We start from the raw sequence: 22693 nt of genomic DNA on the forward strand, positions 1-22693 counted from the left end.
CTCACCTGCAGAACTTGAAGAGGATCTTCTCAAAGACCAGAACTGGACCGGTGCTGCCCAGGATGGTGAGAGGCTGACCGGCGAACAGCGAGTAGGCCACGCCGGTCAGAGACGCCCCGAACAGAGACTCTATGGCACTCTATCAGAGAGAGAGAGAGAGAGAGAGACAGGATCAGCTGGACAAAACATAAAATGACTTTTAAGCTTCGGGTCCGTCTTAAAATCTATTTAGTTTTCTTGCAAATCGCAGAATTAAAACATGTTTTTAGGACTTTTAGAGGTTTTCCTCTGAAAGCAGCTGCCTGCTGCGGCGCTGTGAGAGCGCTGAGAGTCAATCAAAACAGATCAACAACGAGCTGAAACTCACTATGAAGCTCCGTAAAGCCGAGAAGAGCTGCGAGTTATTCTCTGTAGGTTCATCACCGACACATTACACACTGACACATCATGTTATTATTATAAATATAGAGATGAGAGCTCACTTCCTCTAATAGTCTGTGTTGCGTTTTTAAAAATCTCCGTGTGGTTCTTACTATGTTTCCTTTGGTGGCTTCTCCCAGCAGGCCTCCGAACGTGATGACGGGCGACATGCAGGCGCAGTAGAGGAAGAGGACGGACGCCAAACACTGCAGGCTGACGGCGTCTCTGACGTCGCTCCACAGGAAGGGAGTTTTCCTCCGAATGTCGTTCACCAAACCGCCGAAAATCCTGACAGACCAGGCAGAGATTCACTGACAGTACATCATCCTGACGGTTTCACATCTTTGTTTAAGCCTTTTCTAACTTCTTCCTGTTTTATATTCGATCATATTTTAGAGAGAAGTCAACACTTCCTTCATGTTTACCTGCTGAAAACACTTTTTCCTTCAACACTGATTCTGTTTTTAATCCACTTTAAACTGAACACTTCCTGCAGGTGTTTCACATTAAAACGCAGCTCAGAGATAATAATCTTCTTCTTTCTCGGGAGGCTTTTAATGTCAAACATCAGCAGCTGAACGACAATCAAGAAAACAGCAAAGTAGAAACGACTGGAAATCATTAATGAATGAAAACAGTATCTCAGTGGTGAATACGTCGGTGTGGAAATGGACGTTATACTCAGTTTACCATGTGAGACGTTATAGTGCAGCCACAGAAACCTCTTATTATCTGAGCCTCTGCAACTAACGATTATTTTCATGAAGAATTACTTTTTCAATTAATTGTTTTATCTATAAAATGTCAAAAAAATACTGCTGATAAATTCTTGAAGAAAATTTCTTCAAATGTCTTGTTTTGTCCACAAAAACCACAAAATAATCAGTTTACCATCATGTGCAATAAAGTAAAGCATTAAATCATCACATGTGAGAAGCTGGAAGCAGCTAAAAAAGCTTAAAATTGACTTTAAAAAACAGTTATTCAGTTATGAAAATCGTTGGTAATTTCAGCTCCATCTGACACATGGCAGTTATATGAACACATGATGTATTTACAGCAGAGACAACCAGTACTGACGATGATGTTGATATGAGAGTTTAAAAAAAAAGTGATAATAAATCGGCAAATATTCGTTTTTTAACATAAAATATGTAGAGAAGAAGATCTTACAGTGTGTAATAACTTTATCGTGCTCTGTGATGGACATTGATATACATATCTGGCTGATTCCTGCGTGCAGACTCACTTTCCTGTCCTCTGCAGCTCTGGCCCGGTGTGATGCTCCGCCTCCTTGATGACATCAGAGCTGTGGGCGGAGCCGTTAGGGACCCACGGCATCTTCCTCTTCTCCTGCAGAGAGGAAGAGCTGAACTCAGGACGGCGTGCTGGCAGTGCAGCTGTGAGGACGTCGGTCCGTCCCACAGTTTGGTTCATATGATATATTTTGTATTTATTTTCTAATGAATTTCACTGCTTACAGTTATTTGTTTTCTTATGTGAGACAGAATTATCAAATATGTAATTTAGTTTGGACTATAATGTAACTTTAAGGTACCGATAAAGTTTATTTAAATATTTGAATTTCATTTCAACAATTATTGGAGGAGAAATTGAACTTCTCATCTGGCGCCTTCATCAGGTTTAATTTGACCAAACATCTACAAAACTGACGACGTTCCCATCGGCCTCAGCTGTACTTTGTGTTTAGTGCTAATCAGCAAATGTTAGCATGAACCTGGTAAACATGATGCTTGTTAAACATCAGCATGTTAGCATGACATTAGCTTTTAGCTCTCACTGATTCTCAGCAGGTTTGAGTCTGTAGTTTTCTTCACACAGCAGGGAGTTACTGAACCTAAACAGTTTGCATGTCGGCTCCACGGGAAGAAATCATCAATGTATTGATCCATCGGCTTTAGTGAGTGAACCTACCTGTCTGCCTGCAGGGCTCACAGACAGACCTGGAGCTGATCAATCAATATAAATACAGTCAATAAGTTCAAAACACACACAGCAGGATACTCAACGCCCCACGCGGGCCGTCGCAACAAACAGCTGTCTGTGCAGTTTACGCTCTGTGATTGGTTGATGCTTTTATTCGCTGTGTGAAAACTCAGAAAAATCCACCTGAGTCCGAGAAAAACATCACGTCGCTCTTTCGCCTCTTAATATTCTCGTTCTGTGTGAAAGTTCTCACGACACAAACAATAGCTCGAAAAAATATACTGACGTGCGAATCAATCGCACGAAAAAAATCGCGTCCAGTGTGTAAAGGCCTGAAGAACACTGAGTTCTCCCACAATGCACAGCTGGAAAACATTAAACTAATGGTGGATGAAGGTGAAACATCATCATCTTGAAGTTTTGGAAAAACATTTTGCTTGTTGCAGCTTGACTGTCCTCAAACGCATCATCTACATGTTAAATATGATGAACTAACAGCAAAAACCGGTTTACTATAAAGATCAGTGTCAGGATGCTGGTTCAGGTCTGGTGCTGCCGGACCGGCGGTCTCACCTGAGACGGGACGCTCTTCGGGGGTTCGATGCGGATGCTGGGGTCCCATTCACCCGGAGGAAGCACAGTCACCTGATCCAGGAACTCATCGATCCCCGACAGCAGGTCGTTCCTGTCCTTCGCCTTGTAGGCGACGTCATGGAAGATCTACCAGAGAGACAAAGATTAACCCCTAACCCACATTAGACCAGGTCTAGATCCAAAACCACAATACTTAAACCTCTAAAACCTGCAGTGGATTAACAAGTAGACTCCAGGTGTGCTGGTTTTTGATCTAGACCTGGCCCTGGTCTAATGTTGGATGGATAATGGTCTGGATGAGGGGAGTAAAATAAAGGTTCCACTAATCTGAATGTGGGTTTCAGAACTAAACTAAACTTCACTGTTCACATCTGGATCGGACGTTACGGGTCTCAGTTTTCTCCCTCTCACCTCGTCCGTCATCAGCGTGGCGATGGAGCGCCCGATCTCGTGGTACTGTGGACCTTTTCCAAACGGACCCAGCAGCAGGAAGAGGAACCTGCACGGACAGGAAGACAGTCAGAGACACGACCGAACAGATGTGACCCAGCGTTAGCCGCCTCCAGAACACTGGGTCCAGAACCAGCTCCAGAACACTGGGTCCAGAACCAGCTCCAGAGCACTGGGTCCGGTGTGTGTTTTACCTGGTGGGCACGGGGACCTCGGTGAGGCCGGTCAGCAGCACGGCGGGGGCGAGACGAACGAAGGCGATGATCGGACGCTCCAGGAAGTCGACTTCACCCACCAGCACGTTAGAGGCTTCGGCGCCGGGAGGAATCTTCTTCATGAAGTTCATATCCACCTGAAACACACACAGAGAGATGAACCCTGCAGCCTCCAGAGGGCGCTAGCAGCACTTCAGACTGTCAGACGAGATGAAAATCAAAGCTGCTGCTGTGACAGAGAATCTCTTACTGGGACTTACTGGGAATAATAAAAGCCGTTTCCAGAGATGCAATGTGTAACATTACTGGCTTTATTTATATTAAAGTCTTTAAATGTTCCTTCTAGCTTCACTCAGACATGACGGGACATTCATGGAAATGTTGTGATGAAGAGGAAGACGACAGATTCTTCCTCTCTGTCGAGCTGCATCACTAATATTCACATGAAACAAACAAACATTTTCACATCAAACACTTGGAGCAGAACGACTGATGGAGTCAGAATCAGCGACATCACCGACAGTGATAACAGGATCCATGCACATGGAAAAACAACACAGCGCGGCACCACGAGTCACAGCACACGCCACTGATTGGTCGACGGCCGGTGATTGACAGGTGAACAGACTTACAGCGGGCTTTCTGCCGGCCGCTCGCATCAAACAAACGCAGTCGCAGTCCTGCTGAGAAACAAACCGTTTGACAGTTTCTGATTGGATCTTTCAGGTTCATGCTAATGAGTAATAAGTCACATGACTGACAGCAGCGTGTTCACAGTGACATCATCGTCAAAACAACACAGGTTTCCAGTTCATCTGTTAAGTGTTTTGTCTGTAAACTGGTGAATGGTTTGTATTTGTTCAGCGTCTCACTAAAGGACACTTTAACTCCACAGCAGCTTCAAACCGCCGACACCGAGGTCACCTTCCATCCAACAAATCATCTAAAAAAGATTCAGTTTACTGAAATGTAAAAGAAGGAAACAACAATAAGTACAAATTCAGCAGAGTGAGGAACAAACATCTATATTTACAGATGCAGCTGCTGTCTGTCTGTCTGTCAGCTGGTTTCTGTCTAGTAACTGGGACCAGTATGTAGTTTATTATGGTGACGTTGTCAGTTAGCGGAGGCTCATGTGTGTGTGTGTTGTGTTTAAATGTGTTTAGCAGAGATCATACAGACGAGCTTCACATGTAGCAACAGATGGGAAGTATTCAGGGAGTCGAGCTGACCAATAGGAGCCTGAAAACGTTTAACCCTTTCATTTCATCTTCTGCTTTTTCTCTGTCATGTTTCATTGTAGAAACTTTAGTTTGATGTGAAATATAATATTAACATAGTTTCCACTTTCCTTCAAACATTTTGACTAATCAATAACTTATAAGACATTCTGATCACAACCTGAATTATTAACTAATGAATTTACAATTAGAATATCAATAAATACAGATGCAAATAAATAAAATAAATAATAGTTTGGACTGTTGCTCAGACGTCTCTTTGGGTTTTTGGAAGCTGTGATGAGATTTTTCACCGTTTTCTGACATTTTAAAGAGCAAATCGATTGATCGATCGATCGAGAAAATAATCATCTGTAGTTTAATTGACTACAGCTGTGTGATAGTTAACTCGTGTGTCAGTGACTCAGTGAGAAGTGTAATTTACTTCACTTCACAATGAATCCTCACCTGTTGAGATCAGTGAAATGATGTGGAGGTTATTATCTGTCCGTCCTGCTCAGAGACTATTTAACACCAAATTAACAGTAAATAAAGGTTCAATTCATCCATTTAAAGAACAGCTTGAAGTCTCTGTGTGTCTCCTTCTTATTAATTCATTTAACAACAGTCTCACCAGAAGGAAAAGAAATAAAACATGATGACTGAATGTTTTCACCGTGATTTATTAACCCTTTCATGCACGGTGTTCACTACAGTCGACAGATGTTTGGAAGCCATCTTGAACCATTAAGTTGTCGCACCGCGTCCCAACAACCAGGTGTTGAACCCTGAAGTGTTTCCATCTGAATCACAGCCAGTAGCTCAGCAATATCTGTTACATACTGTTATTCTCAGAGAAAAAAGCAGGTAGAAATATATATTTTTCAACTAAATAAGATGTTTGAAATACTTTTATCAAGTTTTTTTTTCTTGCACATTATTTTCTGTGAGCGTGAACACGTCTGTTTGCTCCAGTTAGTTTATTCTGCCTGTTGGGTCGATGACATGTTTCTCAAATATTGTATATAATATCTCTATTGTTGTTGTTATTTCATGTTTCTATGTGTATTCATACCATTTGCTCTTAGTAGTAATACATGTGTGTATAACATGTGGGTTTTTTTCCATGAATCACTTTTTACTCCATTGATGCATAGTGACACATTTCCTAATACAATATTTTTTTAAAAAAAAGTTACATGATTTTTCACTTGTTTCAGGGTTATAATGTAATGATTCCTCTGATTTGATAATTCATGCATGAAAGGGTTAAATGAGTGGAAAACATCAGTTATCCTGCTCTGAATCTCCTCCAGTGTTCCTGCAGCTGCTCGTTTACACCACCAGGTGGCGCATCGAGCCTGATTACATGATAAATGAAAGTTAATCAAAGAGTTTCATTAAAACAATCAATGATCAGATATTTGCTGACTCATTTTCTGTTGATATTACTGATCAATGAGTCATTTCAGCTTCAGTCTTTGTATTAAATCTTTCCTGCTGTGTGATAAACCTCCTCAGAGAGTTTTGCAGCTGTGAGTGTCGTTACCTTGCTGAAGTCCACCGTGCTGTTTTCACGACTGCCTCCGTTGATGCGACCGTCGTTTGTCTTGTTGGTGTCGAGGTTTCCTGGAGCCGACTGAGGAGACGCCAGCAGACCTGCTCACACAGGAAGACAACCATCAGTTCATACAGCAGGAAACCATCATCTGCTACTGCTGTCACATCATGATGAGGATGATGAGGATGATGATGGTGATGATGAGATTTCAAGTATCTCTCTAGATCTCTCTGAGTGTCTGAGGGAAACAGGACTAGTCTAAAAAATAATATCTTCTTCCAAAAACAGGACAGGAAGTCGCCTATAACTGTTCTGCTTTGAGCTGAAATACATTAAATTCTAAATATGTGTTCAGGATAGAGATGTATGATATTGGATATTTTGCCGATATCCGATATTTCCAACTCATTGTGGCCGATACTGATGCTGATATATGTACATATTATTACCAGCTGGCTGAGGAGACTATTATACATGCAGCATAGATTGTGCTAAATATGATCAATAAAGACAATATATGAAGGAAGAACTGAGGAAGACTGGAGTTCAGGAGCTCAGTGTTAAAACTTTAATGAAGCTGCCAAGTGGGAGCAGCAGTAGAGTTTTCATTGAGTTTATTAGACAGACAGGATTAATGTGCAGGATTTAATCTCTGGTCCACACTCCGGACCAGAAGGTGGCGGTAATGCACCTAATACGCTGGTCGCCAACCGCCGTTATAAACCAAAAAGAAGACTTTTTTTTCCCCCCCAAACAGAGTGGTACATCCTGTCAGCTGAAGTGTTTCCTATCTCTGCAGCCGAACACAGCAGCTCCTCTACGGACTGTTTCACCCTGACGGTCCCGGTGTTTCCTCCGCAGGCTGCACTTCACTCAGCTGCTTCTTCCCACTTTAACCTGAATAACAAACCGGGACTCGGTGCTCCGGTTGGATCCACATGGAGAGCCGAGGCTAACGTTAGCTGGGAGCGTTAGCTGCAGCATGACCAGGAGGGAAGCACAGCCAGCTAGCCTCCCAGCTAACGTTAGCCTCGGCTCTCCGTTTGGATACAACCGGATCCAAGCTGGTCTGACGGGCGGCCGAGTGAAGTGAAGCCTGCGGAGGAAACACCGGGACCGTCAGGGTGAAACAGTCCGTGGAGGGAAACACAGTCAGGAGGAGGAGAAGGCGACAAATCAGCCTCTCATGATCAGCAGCAATCATATTAGAGCTTATATCAGCCGATGATATCGTGCGTCTCTAGTTCAGGTAAAACTCAGTTTAACCAGATGCATTTGACTGCTGAAGTGTTTATCAGCAACAAGCATTAATGAACAAGTTCCCCGATTCTCAGTTCAACTATAAGAAACGTCTGCTGGCATCATCACCATCATCATCATCATCACCATCATCATCATCATCATCCCAGAGCCTGTCTGGTCTGAACCAAAGTTTTTTTTTTACTCAAAGCTGAAAGTCTTTATTCAGCTACATGTTGCTCCTCCTGAGATTTCTACACTTTATCAACATTAAATATGTGTTTTTTTTTAATTCAGGTGACGTCCACCACAAACACACGAGGACTTTATATTTGATCAAACATGAAACAGAAACAGCAGCTGAGTTGCTCCTGCACACACACACACACAAACACACAAACACGCACACACACACACACACACACGTCTTTGGAACAATAACGTGTCCTGATGCAGCTTTATAAGATCCAGCAGCTGATTCTCTGATAACTGTTCCTGCTGTTCAGGCTGATTTAACTCACATGACTGCTGAAGTTCAACCTGACAAACACACGAGACCAGGAGGAGACACTCAGACACACGTGTTACTGTTTCACACACACACACACACACACACACACACACTTAAACCGTGACATCACAGCCTCCCATCAGCCTCGTGTCCTGTTACACTCTGGATATCTAAACCTGATGTTAAATGTCACTGTGAGCACATACACTCACCCCGTTTGACTCGAACCTCTTGATCTTTGACCTAAATTTAAAGTCTTTAAACATAGAAATGACTGAGTCACATGTTGGATATATTCTACTGAACAATGTTTGTCCAAACAGCATTAAGTTAATTTACTTAAAGGACGAGTTCACAGTCAACAGTCAGGAGTCTAAATGAACATTAAAGCTGTAATCATTCCTCCTGTTCATACTGACCATTAGAAGATCCCTTCATAATGACCTTACAATGGAAGTGATGGAGGACAAAACCCAGTCTGAAGCTAATATGAAGCTTCAGCGTCCAAATGAGTCAAATCAAGTAGATATCTTTCAACGTTACAGTCTTTTTAGTGCCAAAGTTCCTCTTTTTGTTACTATACTTCCACCTGCAGCTCAACAGGGAAACACTGAGACTGTAAATGTGTCAGATATCCACTTGATATGACGAACTCAGACTGCTGAAGCTGAAGAGAAGCTTCACACAGACTTTTAAATAAACCGGTTAGTGCTGTAAGTGCTTCACAGTGAAACCATGAAGGACACATTCAAGAAGACAAACAGACATACGAACACAGCGAGCACACACCTGAATTTATCAAAGTCAGTCTAAACAAGGAGGTTTTTAGGTGTTTTTTTGAAACAGTCAACAGACTCAGCTGATGGAAGTGGTTGCCAGGACAACAAAAGCACAGTCACCTCTGGTTTTTAGTTTGATAGAACCAACTGGTTTTGGTTGGAAGACCTCAGTGAGCTAAACCGCCGACGGCTTCATGAGTGATCGAGACAATCTTGATATTTAAACGACTGTGTGGACACAGTGTGGATTTTATCCTCCATCACTTCCATTGAAAGCACATTTGAAGGATCTTTAATATCCAGTATGAATAGGAGGAATGATTACAGACACTGGGAACACTGGGAAGCTCCTTTAAGTTAAAGATGGAAACACTGGAAGTTACTTCAAAGATCAACTATCAGAAAAAATCAAAAATTTTCTGATTTTTGTTCAGAAATTTGGTTTTGGTTAAATAAATGAATAAGATATTCCAGTTTCAGTTGAAGTTTTTCTATTTATACTTTCAAATTCAGCATTTCTATTCAGCTATTTTTAATTTGCCTTTTTTTTATTAACGAGATCTGTTTATGATTGACTGATCAGTCTTTTAAATCTCCGTTAGTCTGTAAATGATCTGGAGGTCTCGCTGCTTGTCGTCCGTCACACTTCCTGATTATTTGGACTTTAAAGTCGGCCGTCAGCGCATCACTCGGTAACGAGGTGTCAGCAGTCACATGATGATGCATCGACACTTTTATTGACCTCTGCAGATCATTGATCAGGAGCAGAGAAACTCTACCTGACATATTAAATACGGAGCATCTCTACTGTTACACTTTATTCAAGTCAACGATGACGCTCGTTATCAAGAAGTGCAAGAAAATCTGCCAACGAGCGAGATGTTAATGAGTCGACATATTTAATGAACAAGCTGAAGTCGTTACAATAAGTTTATCATGAATTAATACTTGAGACTGTAAACATCAGTGTTATCGTTCTCTCTGGAAGAAAGACAGAAGTAGAAGAAAGAGGAAGTAGTAGTAGTGGTACTGTTGCATGCATGATGAAGATCGTTGGTCAGAAACGTCACACCGAGCGTCGTTAGTCTGCTGTTGTGATGTCACGGCGTGCAGACGGATATTTGCCTGTGTGACTGTGAGGATCCAGACGGGAGACGTCCTTCTGTTTGTCCTCCATCTTCAACACCTCCTCTTCCTCCTCCTCCTCCTCCTCAGGGGGGTGGACCACTACATGGGGGATCCTGGCTGCTCCGCCCCCCTCTGGAGCGCTGGAGGAGGAGGAGGGAGCGGCGAGGTGGCGGGAGGGGGTGGGGCCGTGTGGGCGGGGCTCCGAGAGGTGATGGGATAGAGTGGGAGTGGTCTGAGGCGAGGAGGCGGGGCTAGAGAGGAGGCCTCCCAGCAGGTTGGAGAAACGACGAGGGGACGGAGGAGGAGTAGAAGAAGAGCACGGAGCGACGGAGGAACTACGGAGGAGGGAGAGACGGGAGGAAGATAGACCCTCCCCTGAAGAAGAGGAGGAGGAGGAAGAGGAGAACAGAAAAAAGAAGGAGAAGAAAGGAAGATAGAAAAAGGAAGTAGAGGAAGAGGAGGAGAAGAAGAAGAATGAGTTTGAGAGGAGAAACATCAGCAGGACGACTGAACGATGTTCATGCTGGTTTTTAAAGTCGTGCAAACTGAAACAGCAGCAGATCATTCAGATATTGATCCAGCTGAGGAGATCACTGATCGATCAGTCACATGACTGATATTAATGAGCTCATTGTTTAACTGCGGCTGCAACGACCACTTACAGAAAGAGATCAATGAGATTATTGATGCAAATTTTACAATTTTTCCTTTTACATTTTAATTTCAATACGACTAAACGACTGAATCCAAATCTGTCTTTAATTAACTGATGAGCTCATCCTGTTCTCGTTACAAGCAGCCGACAGTTAAAGTAAACAAAGTAAACAAAGTTATTCCAGTTCATCCTGACGGGAACATGAACGTCTGAAGAATGTGACGTGATTTACAAATAAAGACTTTACTTGTTTTTTGTTGAGCTTTTCATTGTCAGCTGACATTTTCATGTTTGCAATGCAGCTTCCTCCTTATATATATATATATATATATATATATATATATATATATATATATATATATAAATAATGTGTGTGTGTGTGTTCAAGTTCTATATCACATCCTCAAATTCTCCTCGTGATCACGTGATGCAAAAAACTTGTTGATATGAACAACACTTTTTAAAACTAATAGAAGACGAGTGTTTCCTCCTCAGCCAGATTTAAAGGAGGTTCCCAGTGTTCCCAGTGTGTCTATAAACCAATAGTCAGGTGTCTGTAATCATTCCTCCTGTTCATACTGGATATTAAAAGTCTGTGTGAAGCTTCTATTCAGCTTCAGCAGTCTGAGTTAGTCATATCAAGTGGATATCTGACACATTTACAGTCTTTTTAGCATCAAATTCCCTCTTTGTGTTTCCTCGGACAGTGTTTCCCTGTTGAGCTGCAGGTGGAAGTATAGTAACAAAAAGAGGAACTTTGGCACTAAAAAGACTGTAACGTTGAAAGATATCTACTTGATTTGACTCATTTGGACGCTGAAGCTTCATATTAGCTTCAGACTGGGTTTTGTCCTCCATCACTTCCATTGTAAGGTCATTATGAAGGGATCTTCTAATGGTCAGTATGAACAGGAGGAATGATTACAGCTTTAATGTTCATTTGATGACTGACTGATGGTTTAAAACACTTGAAACATTGTGGATTCATCCTTTAAGACATTAAATATTTATATTCTATTCACTTTACGTTCGCTAACTGAACTGAATTAAACTGTCTAACGTGCAGGTAGTTCAGTGTGAGAGACACAACAAAGCATTAACTGTCATATCACACACACACACACACACATACACACACACACACTCACACACACTCACACTCACACTCACACTCACACACACACACACACACACACACACACTCACACTCACACTCACACACACTCACACACACTCACACTCACACTCACACACACTCACACACACTCACACACACACTCACACTCACACACACACACACTCACTCAAACACACACACACACACACACACACACACTCACACACACTCACACACACACACACACACACACACACTCACACACACTCACACACACACACACACACACACACTCCTGCTCTCTGCAGACTGACCTGCAGGTTTCAACATGACAAAGCTTCAGGTTACGTCGGCTCCGGCTGCAGAATTAAAACATTCCTCGCTCGCTCACAAACAGGATTTATGAGTCTGGATATTAAAAATCTGACTTATCAGCTGGTGTTAGTCGGTTATTAACTCGCCGCCTCAGCAGGCGAAGTTTAGGTTAGTGCTGACTGACAGGAAACAGACCAAACTACTGCTGACGACGACAACAAGCTGACAGACTCCGAGTAAATATTCAACAATAACTCATCACATCAGGCGTGTAAAAGGTGAGAAACGAGCAGCGTTCACTCAGGTTTAGTGGAATAAAACCCAACAACAAACCTGTAACACTGAAGAGACAAACTCAAACCACAGTCCTCCATCACGTCAATACAGAAAATGATATGGAGCTCGTTACCATGCCAACACAACGCCATGCACCAATCAAAGACCCATCACCTTGTCTCTCTGTTATCAATCAGGATGATTAACTTGAACTCTGATGGTGGAAAGTAACTGAGTACATTTACTCAGGTGTTGTACTGAAGTACAATTTCTGAAATACTTTACTAAATTAAATATATATTCAATTGTTATTTGTGCCCAAATATCTTATATCATAACTCTCTTCAATAATGAAGTTATTGATTGGTGGTTTTATTTAGATAGAACCACATATATACGTATAATTCCAAGGTCACGATGTGTCAAAATGCAGATTTACTGGACAGATTGATTAATCCAGAGAATGACATCGTCCACTCGGTGGATGAAGAACCACATCCAGGTGAATGTGTTAGAAGGTAAATGAAACTGAGGATGACGACGGCGCTGCGGCCTCACCGTTGCGTTCCAGTAAATGTGGGTCGGAGTGTTTCTTGCCTATGTCTGCGAAGGATCGGACCAGCGGGATGCGGTTGCTCAGCTTCTTCTCATTCTGATGGTGATGACGCCTCAACATGGCCTCTCGCACTTTGTCTTGCACGCCCTCCTCCATCTGACCCGACGCCAGCATGCTGTCGATCACCATGTCTGCAAGTGAAGGGGATTATTGATTACACTGTAAATACATTTTAAATCACTGCAGCCACTTTGACAACTTTCACTCTGGATTTCAGACCATCCACAGTACTGGGACCAGTCCTCAGTAAAGTCTGCTGAGCACGGTGCGTTCAAGAAACACATGAAAACTCAGTTCTCTGAACAAATCAACACTTTGTTGATTATTGCACTTCTTTCTTGTTGTTTATGGTATTTCTTATCTACTTCCAGTTGTTTCTTACTTTAATAATTACAGTATATATATTAAATAAATGCATATTCTCATTACACTTGTACCATCGCTCACTGTCCTCAAACGCCTCACTTGTAAATCACCTTGGATTAAAGAGTCCGCCGAATGAAAAACTGTAAATGTGAAATGTTCAAATCTCAAATAAGAAGATATTTTTTCTTAACTTGACATGTGGAGTTCCCCAAGGCTCAATCCTAGGGCCTGTTTAATTTAACATATACATGCTTCAGTTTGGCCAAATTATGCAAAACAATAATATCAACAATCATAATTTGCAGACGATACCTAAATTTACTTCACTCTGTAGACTCAGATTCTCTCTGCATGTGCAATGAAATCAAAGCTCAGATGTTTCTTAATTTCCTTAAACTGAACAGAAAAAAGTCCACTCTGCCTTCGAAAACCAAGAACACAGTTGAAAATCTCGGTGTAATCATGAACTCAAGACAGATTAAATCACTGTAGCGGTCTCTCCTCAGGTCTCCCAAAAGAAAAACTCTTCATCTCATCCAGGATGCTGCTGCTGCTGCAGAGTTTCAACAAAAACAAAGAATCTGAACACATCACAGCAGTTCTCAGGTCTCTGCTGCTGGTCTATAAAGCTGTAAATGCTTCAGGACCAGAATACATCTTTGACTAAACACGTAGAGGCAGCAGGTTCCTCTGCACAGCCTACAAATGAGCTGATGGCCTCCTCCAGTATCTGACCATCCATCTGGACAGTGAACGCAGCGTTGGTTTAGCGTGCTGACCTGCGATCTCCTCGATGGTGTTGGCCCTCATGTCCAGCAGCACGGTGCCGTTCATGATGCAGGAGCGCAGCTCAAACAGGCTGTGCAGGGACAACGTGGCCACGTACGGTTTACTCCAACGCTCGCCGCCGTCCTCCACGTCCTCCTCGAACTTCAGCCACCTGAACACAAAACACAGTTATCTTAACATACTAGTGCGCAGTTGTATAAAGCATCAAATGTTTTTTCTGAGCAAGTGTCTCAGATTGTACAAATATAACTTGTCACAATCAGTCTATGTGTAGTCATATAATAAACTCACTTCTAGATCCATTAACTGCACAGACCCTGATTATCAAACATTAAATACTTCCATTAAAGCAGAATCCGCTTGTCACATAATCACACTCAAAGTAAACATTATTTTTGCTGGTAGTTAGCAGTTGTCCAGGTGTTATGATGACGTATCTACTGGATTTATAAGGAAGAGCTGACAAAGACTCCTGGAGGAAGATAAAACATCAACACTGAGTTATAAATCCTGAATAAATAAAAACTAATCCTGCACAAAGAACAACGGATCAGCGCTGAAAGCAGAGTGGTGTGTTATTGTAAATAAAGTGATGTGTGGTGTCATTTTAAACATGTGAAATGGCGTAAGGATCATCTTGGATCAATCAAACAACTGTGGAGCATTATTATAAATAAAAATAACGTTTGGAGGGATTTACAAAGCGAACCAGAATGAGAGGAAGTAAAACTCTGTTTGTATGTAATAGAACATGAAGCGTGTCCTCGCCTGGCCGTCTCCTTCCACTCCTGCATGTCTCCGTCTCTGAAGGCGATCTCGTCCAGCTCGGTGAACAGGTCGTGGGGGATGTGCTCCTCGTCGTCGTCCTCCGTGCCGAGGATGAACTGGACTCTCTGAGACGGCGTGTCTGCAGCGAAACGGCGACAAACTCTTCATCGTATCGTCGGTTCATGATGTTAACGTGTGTGAATGTGTGTAAACAACCGTGACCAACCGTATGTCGGCGACTCTCGTCCGTCCTCCCGGTCCGAGCGGTCCCGTCGTTTCCGGTGATGTCTGTGTCCTCGGTGACGGTGCCGCCGCCGGCTCTGTCGACCCAGAGGGACGTGAACGCCGACGTACACCGCCCTGTGACCTGACGGAGGAAATACAGTCACAACACGGCACAGACGACACAAACAGAAAACCCTCTGATCTTTATTCTTTAGCACTTTTTATTGTTGAAGCACTTTATTACTTGGTTTTGATAAATAAAAGTGGCTTCTAACAAATCCATAAACATTTGGGTGCATCTTAAGCAGAAGTGTGATGAGTGTGATTAGAATAAATAATCAATTATTTCCTCAACTTTTACTTTAAATATTTAATCAGAAATAACTCAGAAAACAACGTTGTTCTGATATAACCAACAGAAATAACACGGTTAGTGACACACCGACGTCTCCAGTACGTTTCAGTTCATGGTTATGAGTCTAATTAGGGCCGGGAATCTTTAGGAATCTTTGAGAATCTTTGGGAATCTTTAGGAATCTTTGAGAATCTTTGAGGATCTTTGAGGATCTTTGTGAATCTTTGAGAATCTTTGAGAATCTTTGAGGATCTTTGGGGATCTTTGGGGATCTTTGGGGATCTTTGAGGATCTTTGAGAATCTTTGGGAATCTTTGGGAATCTTTGAGGATCTTTGAGAATCTTTGAGAATCTTTGGGAATCTTTGGGAATCTTTGAGAATCTTTAGGAATCTTTGGGAATCTTTGGGAATCTTTGGGAATCTTTGGGAATCTTACAGTTCAATTCTTGGTGTCCGATTCGATTCAGAATCCATTCTTGATTCATTGAATAGAAAAGGAAGCATTATCTTTAGTCTCTTAAACCAGTACACTGTGTGCCAAACCAGTCACTGCTAACCACTGAACTGCAATATGAAACATAACAGTTCACCCACCACTTCCTCTAATATACAGTATACACACAAATATTAATATTCCTGCTTCTGATACAAATAAATACAAATGAGAAATCATGAATGAATCAAAAGGAGTGTCAGTTCCTCTCAGACACGATGAGTCTTCTGGCTTTTTATACTCGTTCATGTTGAAAAGTGTCCACAGCTGACTGACTCATGTAAAGAGGAGAATAAATACCGGCTGAATCATCTCTGCTACTCTCTGTTTGATTGTAAATACAGACAGAAGTGTGTGTGTGTGTGTGTGTGTGTGTGTTGACTCACTCTCCAGCTCTTCCTTCTCAAAGTTAGTGTAGAGGGTGGAGCTGGTCTTCCCGCGGTCCAGCACCGCCTCGTCATCGTTCCCCTGCAGCACACATGCAAACACCAACAGGTAAATCAATAAGATAAGGTTTTAATTTGACATAAAGCAGCTACTCAAACACACTAAACTAATATTTATTCATTAATCAGCTGACCGACCACACACACAGTAATTATTTAATGTGTTCATGGTGCTGAACCTTCACAGAAACTGTCAGCAGGTTTTACAATTATTTTAAGAAGGCAGGAAGTTTAGACATTAACAGCAGAACCAAAGCAGCCGACTTTAAAGCTCATGGATTAGAGAGTAAGACGAGTCAGCAGGATCATTTCTTGTTGGACGTGTACGACGCTACTGACCTCGTCTGCTTTCTAATAACATTATTATTTGTCTGTATGAGATAAGTATAAAAGGATGATACCAGACAGGTTGGGGAGGCTATTAGAGCCACAACTAACCATTATTTTCATTATCAATTGATCTGACGACTGTCTTCTCGATTAATCAATTAGTTGTTTGGTCCATAAAATGTCAGAAAACGGTGAAACTGAACGTCCTTAAATGTCTCGTTCTGAAAGATCTTCAGTTTACTGTCACAGAGACGAAAGAAACCAGAAAATATTCACATTTCAGAAGCTGCAATCAGAGAATTTGGATGTTTTTTTTCTTAAAAAATAACTCAAAACAATCAATCGATGATCAGAATAGTTGCAGATCAATTCAACGGTTGGCAGCTAATCTATTAATCAGCTAATCGTTGCAGCTCTCGGCCTCTCGCCAACAAAACGCCATCAAGTCCGTTTACTTCTAGAACAGTTCCTGCTGTTAAACAGATGGAAGCTTACAGTTCAATACCAGCACGTTCAGTTATAACTGGTTATACTGGCCAGCGGCTGTGGTATCCATCATAGAAAACACACCAACTGAACTGTTAACAGACAGAATCAAACTCTGGTTTTAGTTTCTGTCACTATGTGCGTCTGGTTTTCTGTTTCCATCATCACCATCATAATAATAATAATCATATTCCTCCTGAAATATTGATTTTTCCTAAACTGTGACACTCAGTCTGTCCGTCTCACAGCCGACAGGATCGCAGTGAGTCAAAGTGTCGCCGCTGAAGTCAACAGGAAGTTGATTGAGAGTAAACAGCTTCCTGCATCATCATTTTATTTGTGTTGTTATAACTTTGTTTCCTCTTTTTGTTCTTATACACACACACATACATATACATATACATATACACACACACACACACATATACATATATACACACACACACACACACACACACACACACACACACACAGCGCTCCAGTCTCGGCGTGTGTCAGACAGGAAGTGAAGCTCCATGCTGGTTGGTTGTAACTCAGCTGTGAAACTGCACTTAAAGCCTGCTGTCTGTTTGTACAGCAGCATGCTGACACACACACACACACACACACACACACACACTAACACACACACACACACACACACACACACACACACACACACACACACACACACACACACCCCTGACTGAACACATCTAATCCGTCACTGAAACTGTGTAAACTCACATCACACACTTTAATCCGTCACTTCATACATTTAACCGACTGGATGTTTCAGCTGCTTGTGATTCAGGATGAAAATCAGACGTCAGAATTAACATTAAAAACACATTAAAGTTACATTTTTCTCCTCGATAACCTCTGAAACTTTGGTGACAGGTTGTAAAGTTCAGACGGAGAAACTGGACAGTAAATTCTGTCAGATTTTCCCCGAGCGACCAGCAGGAAACCTCAGTCTGGTCTCATGTGGGATTTGTTACTAAATCTGTTTTTAATCACAGAGACACTAATGCACACTCTTATATCCATTTCATCTAGTTTTTATTTCACAGATTGTATTATTATAACTTTTACATTTTTTATTTTATGACATTTTCATAATTTTTGCTTCTCATGTGCATTAATGTCTTAAACAGTTTTACTGTCTTATTATCAGCTCGTCAGTCATCTGTGAACTGCACTACAAATAAAGCTTGATTGATTGATTGGTTGTTATCAAGCTTTTTAAAGATACATTCATTTGAGAAACATGTCAATTAAAAATGTTAAATGTCAAAAACAGAAGCTGTAACACAAAAAAGAAAAAGTAAAAAAAAGATTATGAATCTGATGACAGTTTAAGTTGTTACCAAAACAAACGGATTGAAGTTTTTATGAACATTTTCTACTGTAGTGAAAACACCAGATGTTAAGAACACTTGTTTCCTGTCTGAGGTGTAACAGTAGCTGAGCAGATAAAAATCAAAAGTCAACACACTGAGTGAATAAATGTTGACGTACATGAATCATGTGATTTTTCCCTCTAAACTTCTCACATGCTTTCATTTCAATAAATGTTCAAATGATCCAATATTTCAGCAAAAATCAAAGATTAGAGAAAAAGAACTTTGTTTTTTCTTCTTTCCTCTCCCATTAATCATCTCACCACCCCTCAGATTTATCTGCTGAGCCTTTGGAGGGGCCCGACCCCTAGGTTGGGAACCACCGGACATAATATTTATGTACTTTTACTGCGGTAGGATTTTACATGCAGGACTTGTGCTTGTAACAGAGTATTTTTATACTGCTGTATCGGTGCTTTTACTGCAGAGTACAGCGGCGGCTACCGGAGGCTCCTCCTCTTTCTCTACTCTGCCACGATGAACCGCCGGACGCATTCTGATGATGTCGTGAAAGTGTAGATGACTGAAGTGTCGTCCAGGTCCAAATAAGCTGTGAGGCCTCCAAGCAGAGCAGAGTGACAGATCCATCCGGTTCATGGGGGTTAAATATAGATTTTTACACTCTGTTGGACACACAGCTCAGAGGATCGCTCCCTTCCTGTCATCACAGAGTCTGTTATCATACGAACCAACGCAACAGGAAGTAGAGATATGTGGCTGCTTCTGCTTCAGTCCACAGTTCAGCTCTTAAATATTCTGCACTTTACATGCAAAATATGATTCAGTTTTGGAGTTTTTAAAACTTCACCATGTTTTTTTTTTGTTTTTTTTTTTTAAATCACAACCACAAAGACCCAAACTTCAACATCTCGGTTGAAGCTCCAGTGAGACAGAATGAAGGTCATGGGGGGTGAAATAAGTGAAGTCATGTGTCTGGATGGTACAGTAACCATGGTGAGATGACAGGATCTGGTCTGAGCACATCAAAGAAACGTCTTTGTTTCATCCAGACTTGATGACTGTAATGTGTTTTCTGCTCTGATACCTGCTGGTGCTTCACGTCTTCAGATGCTGCAGCTACAATCTCAACTAAAACAAGAACATTTGATCTTATTGCATCAATTCTAGTCTCGTTCACTGGCTTCCCACGTATGTTAGATCAGACTTTAAGGAGCCTCGTCATACCTGTCTGACCTTCAACCTGATGTTCCATCAGCAGCTCTCTGCTGTCTGTCAGCAGGACCTCGTTCTGCCGAGTCTGCTGACTCCCTTAAAGCTGAACTAAATACTCGTCTTTCTGCCTCAACCTTTAATTAGTTTAATTAGTATTTCATGACCTTGTTCTGCATGTGTGTGTGTGTGGGATCTCAGTCTCAATGAGTTTATTAAACTTTGTAGATTAAAACCTTGTTTGTCCGTCCAACGAGATTATTGATTATTGCATCTGTTCTGATAACCACTGTATCTCTCTATAAGCACACGAGCGTCCAAGCTGTGTGAATGATGTCCTCTCTCTCTCTCTCTCTCTCTCCTGTGTGAATGATGTCCTGTCTCTCTCTCTCTCTGTCCTGTGTGAATGATGTCCTGTCTCTCTCTCTCTGTCCTGTGTGAATGATGTCCTGTCTCTCTCTCTGTCCTGTGTTAATGATGTCCTGTCTCTCTCTCTCTCTGTCCTGTGTGAATGACGTCCTGTCTGTCTCTCTCTGTCCTGTGTGAATGACGTCCTGTCTCTCTCTCTGTCCTGTGTGAATGATGTCCTGTCTCTCTCTCTCTGTCCTGTGCGAATGATGTCCTGTCTCTCTCTCTCTGTCCTGTGTGAATGATGTCCCATCTCTCCCTCTGTCCTGTGTGAATGATGTCCTGTCTCTCTCTCTGTCCTGTGTGAATGATGTCCCGTCTCTCTCTCTGTCCTGTGTGAATGATGTCCCGTCTCTCTCTCCTCTGTGTGAATGATGTCCCGTCTCTCTCTCTCTGTCCTGTGTGAATGACGTCCTGTCTCTCTCTCTCTGTCCTGTGCGAATGATGTCCTGTCTCTCTCTCTCTGTCCTGTGTGAATGATGTCCTGTCTCTCTCTCTCTCTGTCCTGTGTGAATGATGTCCTGTCTCTCTCTCTGTCCTGTGTGAATGATGTCCTGTCTGTCTCTCTCTGTCCTGTGTGAATGACGTCCTGTCTCTCTCTCTCTGTCCTGTGCGAATGATGTCCTGTCTCTCTCTCTCTGTCCTGTGTGAATGATGTCCTGTCTCTCTCTCTGTCCTGTGTGAATGATGTCCCGTCTCTCCCTCTGTCCTGTGTGAATGATGTCCTGTCTCTCTCTCCGTCCTGTGTGAATGACGTCCTGTTTCTCTCTCTGTCCTGTGTGAATGAAGTCCCGTCTCTCTCTCTGTCCTGTGTGAATGATGTCCCGTCTCTCTCTCCTCTGTGTGAATGATGTCCTGTCTCTCTCTCTCTCTGTCCTGTGTTAATGATATCCTGTCTCTCTCTCTCTCCTGTGTGAATGATATCCTGTCTCTCTCTTTGTCCTGTGTGAATGATATCCTGTCTCTCTCTGTCCTGTGTGAATGACGTCCTGTCTCTCTCTCTGTCCTGTGTGAATGATGTCCTGTCTCTCTCTCTCTCTGTCCTGTGTGAATGATGTCCTGTCTGTCTCTCTCTGTCCTGTGTGAATGACGTCCTGTCTCTCTCTCTGTCCTGTGTTAATGATATCCTGTCTCTCTCTCTCTCCTGTGTGAATGATATCCTGTCTCTCTCTTTGTCCTGTGTGAATGATGTCCTGTCTGTCTCTCTCTGTCCTGTGTGAATGATGTCCTGTCTCTCTCTCTGTCCTGTGTGAATGATGTCCTGTCTCTCTCTCTGTCCTGTGTGAATGATGTCCCGTCTCTCTCTCTGTCCTGTGTGAATGATGTCCCGTCTCTCTCTCCTCTGTGTGCATGATGTCCCGTCTCTCTCTCTCTGTCCTGTGTGAATGACATCCTGTCTCTCTCTTTCTGTCCTGTGTGAATGACGTCCTGTTTCTCTCTCTGTCCTGTGTGAATGATGTCCCGTCTCTCTCTCCTCTGTGTGAATGATGTCCCGTCTCTCTCTCCTCTGTGTGAATGATGTCCTGTCTCTCTCTCTCTCTCTGATTCCAGCTTCTTAAATGTGAATATTTTCTGGTTTCTTTAGTCTCTATGATAATAAACTGAAGATCTTTGGTTTGTGGACAAAACAAGACATTTGAGGACGTCGTCTTTGACTTTGGGAAACACTGATCCACATTTTTCACCATTTTCTAACATTTTATGGACCAAATAAATAATTGATTAATCCAAAACATAACTGCAGATTAATCAATAATGAAAATAATCGTTATTTGTAGCTGAACAATGAGTCACATACAGAGACTGGATCACTGACACAGCTACAGACACTAACACAGTCATTTCTTTGGCTGCAGCCTCTGACAGAACAAACATTATTCTGATTATTTAACTAACTTGTTGACTATAAACCAAATGAAATATTTCCTGATATGCTTCTATCTTGATTTGCACTTCGCTCTGCAGAAACCCACAGCAGCAGCAGCAGAAACTGAAACTCACTCTGCAGATTAAGAAAGTGCACGAGTAGAAGCAACATTACACTCAACAGTTACTGCAGCTAAAATATCAATCAATACATATTTAAGAAGCTCTCTGATGCCGAGTGAGACCTGCAGCCTGTACGTGTAGACATTCATTCACAAAATAAAGACGGCAGTGATTCGAGAAGGAAAGCATCAGAGAAGATGACGACGTCTAGTTTTAGGCTCCTAAAAATAAAAACTGTCCCGCAGAAATATAAAGATTATTCTGACGTGAAGATCAGATTTCAGATTTAGTCTCAACGTGCACTTATTATCCTTTTCCTCCTTACTGTTTTTCTCCGTCTCTGTGAGGGTTGAAGGTCGTATGTTGTATTGAGCATAATTCACTGAAAACTCGATCAACAGAAAATTGATCAGCAACAATTGTTTGTGGAGCTGAAACCGTT

General features: G+C 42.1%; 1 protein-coding gene across 5 annotated transcripts in view; it reads right to left on the reverse strand.

Annotated features, from left to right (window-relative positions):
- Positions 1-22693, reverse strand: part of slc4a7 (solute carrier family 4 member 7) — a 56357-nt gene that overhangs the window by 19239 nt on the left and 14425 nt on the right. For 3 of the 5 annotated variants that reach the window (XM_067600294.1, XM_067600293.1, XM_067600292.1), the window contains 13 exons: positions 16427-16508; positions 15193-15333; positions 14967-15105; positions 14189-14349; positions 12986-13174; positions 10062-10439; positions 6396-6505; positions 3606-3763; positions 3373-3460; positions 2941-3087; positions 1670-1773; positions 534-708; positions 6-139 (listed from right to left, as the gene is read on the reverse strand). In XM_067600294.1, the coding sequence (XP_067456395.1) occupies positions 6-139; positions 534-708; positions 1670-1773; positions 2941-3087; positions 3373-3460; positions 3606-3763; positions 6396-6505; positions 10062-10439; positions 12986-13174; positions 14189-14349; positions 14967-15105; positions 15193-15333; positions 16427-16508 (2006 nt within the window). The remainder of the gene's footprint in view (positions 1-5; positions 140-533; positions 709-1669; positions 1774-2940; positions 3088-3372; positions 3461-3605; positions 3764-6395; positions 6506-10061; positions 10440-12985; positions 13175-14188; positions 14350-14966; positions 15106-15192; positions 15334-16426; positions 16509-22693) is intronic. The other 2 variants (XM_067600298.1, XM_067600295.1) reach the window with 2 other exon arrangements.

The sequence above is a fragment of the Thunnus thynnus genome, chromosome 10 (genome assembly GCF_963924715.1).
Source record: "Thunnus thynnus chromosome 10, fThuThy2.1, whole genome shotgun sequence".
NCBI lineage: Eukaryota > Metazoa > Chordata > Actinopteri > Scombriformes > Scombridae > Thunnus > Thunnus thynnus.